Here is a 3142-nt window from a genome sequence, read left to right as displayed (position 1 = left end):
CTTTTGGATTTTAAGTGTATTTTATATTTTATTTTATACTTAATATTTTTTATAACATTTTAATTGGGTACTGGCACTTCTGGTGTGGCGTTTTCTGTTCCCCGGGGAGGGGCTGTAGAGTAACGTAATTCCTTATGCGAACGCTATGGATTCGCGCGTATGCGAACGGGTGACGGGTGCCTTGAGTCACTGTTTTTTTTTTTTGTACTCCCCCGTCACGCCCTTTGGCGACGCTGTAGAGGAGCCTTCTGCAGCAGGAAGGCGTGGAAGGGCAAGAGGGAAAACTGGGCCGGCATAAAGGCAACTGATTGAGACACAAAATTCTTTACTTTATGTTTATTTATCAAGCACAAGCTACTACATGTATAAAAACAAGGAATCACAGAACAGGCATGTAGTAGAATAAAAAACTTACTTTAAAAGGAGAATATACGAGAAAAAAACACTCCTGCCCAACCCAAGCACACGACCTTCCGCCTTGAAAACTCCTCCACTACTTAAAGATGGTGGTCTTGGAGATCCCGACATGACGGGATTGCCAACTAGGGATTACGTTACAGGTCGTTTGTGCTTGGATTGGGTGCTCCTTCTCCTTCTCCACAACCTAAAATACTCCTGGAGGGGGGGCGTTTGACAAAGCGCCCCGAAGGGCGTCGCCAAAGGGCGTGACGGGGGAGTACAAAAAAAAGAAAAGAACAGGGACGCGAGGCACCTGTCACCCGTTCGCATACGCGCGAATCCATAGCGTTCACATAAGAAATTACGTTACTCTACAATAGCATACAAATCTCTACACAGAAATATTTTCCACAGAGGAACCATCAACACCGGCTCCCACTCCAGCTCCAACTCCAGAGCCCACTGCAAACCCTGGAACTTTTATGCATTATATAGATACATTGAAATAATGACTGGCCTACAGTAACGCGTAGTAAAGGTAATCTGAAAGGATCCATAGCAGAAACTGACTTTGAAAACACTGAATTATACATCTGATAAATTCCGAATAAATGCTGGTCAGATAGCAGTATATAACTTGGAACATGGATGCTGGAGTATATAGGATTTACAAAGGAGGAACAACAGCAAAAATGTTATCTAATTGAAATATTGCCCACAGAGGAACCAAGTACCCAAGCACCAGGTTCTGGATGCATTGCTCCTGGGACAAACTACAACTACGATGAAGTTCTTCACAAGTCCCTCTTGTTTTACGAAGCCCAGCGATCTGGAGATTTGCCAGATTCACAACGTGTTACCTGGCGCAAGGATTCTGCATTGGGCGACGCCAAGGATAGTGTGACCAATGTTCAGCTTGACCTTACAGGAGGATACTATGATGGTAAGACATTCAAAGATAGATGTTCACCAAATCAGTCTATTGTGCATTATCATTTTCTGCATAACACTACAGGTTCTAACTTGATGTAATAATTAATTTCTATCTAATTTATCTGTAAACAGCTGGAGATAGAGTCAAATTTGGATATCCAATGTCAAGTATGACAACAGTGTTAGCATGGGGAGCTATCGATTATGGCACTGCCTATATTCAAGCAGGTGAGTGAATAACCAATGTATATTGTAGTACGAATAATAATACTCATCACATGATGACTATTTGTAAATATTTAATATATCACTCTGGACTAGTTTAAGGTCTCATCTAAGCAATTGATTGCAGGGGAAATGTCGTACATGAAGGAAGCCGTCAAGTGGGCTACAGATTATTTCATCAAGGCACACGTGAGTCCTACTGTTTTGTATGGCCAAGTAGGGGACGGTCAGCTTGACCATGAATTCTGGGGCCGACCAGAGGATATGACTATGGAAAGACCTGCCTACAAAGTCACGGAACAAAATCCCGGTTCTGACTTGGTGGGCGAGACTTCTGCTGCATTAGCTGCCGCATCCATTCTCTTCAGAGATTCTAATCCTGCATATGCTGACGACTGCCTTCGACACGCTAGGGAGCTTTACAGCTTTGCCGACAATTTCAGAGGACTCTATAATGATACAATCCCTGGTGTTTCTGAATTCTATCCCAGCTCTGGATATGATGACGAATTAGCATGGGCAGCTGCTTGGCTTTACCGTGCAACAGGTGAGAGTTCCTATTTAACAGCAGCAAAGACTCATTATCAGCAGCTGTCAACATATTCTTGGGGATTTACATGGGCTGAAAAGACCCCTGGAGTCCGGGTATTATTGGCACAGTTATCTGACGAAGGGGATAAAGCCACATATGTCAATCATCTCACCGACTTCTGCAATGACATCATAGACAACAGACAGAGGACACCCAAAGGATTGATGTTCTTGGACGATTGGGGTTCCCTTCGATATGCAGCTAATGCAGCCTTTATATGTCTAAGAGCTGCAGACTTGGGTATCAATGCTGAGAAATACCGAGAGTTTGGCAAGCAACAGATCCACTACATTTTAGGCGACACTGGACGAAGTTACGTTGTTGGTTTTGGTGTGAACCCTCCTCAACATCCACATCATGCTAGCAGTTCGTGTAAACTAGCTCCAGAACCTTGTGGCTGGACAGACTTTGATTCACCGGATCCTAATCCTCAAATACTGTATGGAGCGTTGGTGGGAGGCCCTGATATCAATGATTGGTACGAGGACAAACGCGATGACTATATCAAGAATGAAGTTACCACTGACTACAACGCAGGGTTCCAGTCAGCTGTGGCTGCTCTTCGCTATCTTGCAGACTGTGGTTCAAAACACTGAAATGAAGGTCACTGAAGCCGCGGTTTCACTACTCTTTTGCTTTCTTGGACTAGCTGCGTCCAAGGCTTGAAAAGGTTTCCAGAATTTGATTGTTTTTAGGCCACAAGAAATCATTTACCCCAGACAAATATAAGTTAAACAAGAAAAAAAAAATATTTTATTGCCTATGTGTACTGTAGTTTATCTTTTTACTGTCAGTACAATTAGAAAAAAAAACATATATTTACTGTCGACATACCAGCACAGTAATATTTAAGAAATATCTTAGATAATATAAATTTCCTTGTTTCCGGCAAAGAACGCTTTAGGCGTTACTTCTCGAATTCGCATCCTCGACCAAAAGTATGACATCAACGAACCTGAGTTAATTCCCTAGTTGGGCACCGCTGAGCTTCTT

The 3142-nt window shown here is 42.8% G+C and overlaps 1 protein-coding gene across 1 annotated transcript in view; it reads left to right on the top strand.

The window, feature by feature from the left end:
* The first annotated feature begins 1047 nt into the window (after positions 1-1047).
* The window catches only part of LOC147468845 (uncharacterized), a 2459-nt gene continuing 364 nt past the window's right edge, over positions 1048-3142 (top strand). Inside the window, exons 1-3 of the mRNA XM_086552399.1 lie at positions 1048-1342; positions 1465-1560; positions 1685-3142. The exon at positions 1685-3142 is cut by the window's right edge and continues 364 nt beyond it. Of these exons, the coding sequence (XP_086408525.1) occupies positions 1048-1342; positions 1465-1560; positions 1685-2745 (1452 nt within the window). The 3' untranslated portion in view covers positions 2746-3142. The remainder of the gene's footprint in view (positions 1343-1464; positions 1561-1684) is intronic.

Source organism: Penaeus japonicus, unplaced genomic scaffold (assembly GCF_977035675.1).
Source record: "Penaeus japonicus unplaced genomic scaffold, GWHDUDI00000001_assembly GWHDUDI00000026, whole genome shotgun sequence".
NCBI lineage: Eukaryota > Metazoa > Arthropoda > Malacostraca > Decapoda > Penaeidae > Penaeus > Penaeus japonicus.
This window is presented reverse-complemented; position numbering and strand designations above follow the sequence as displayed.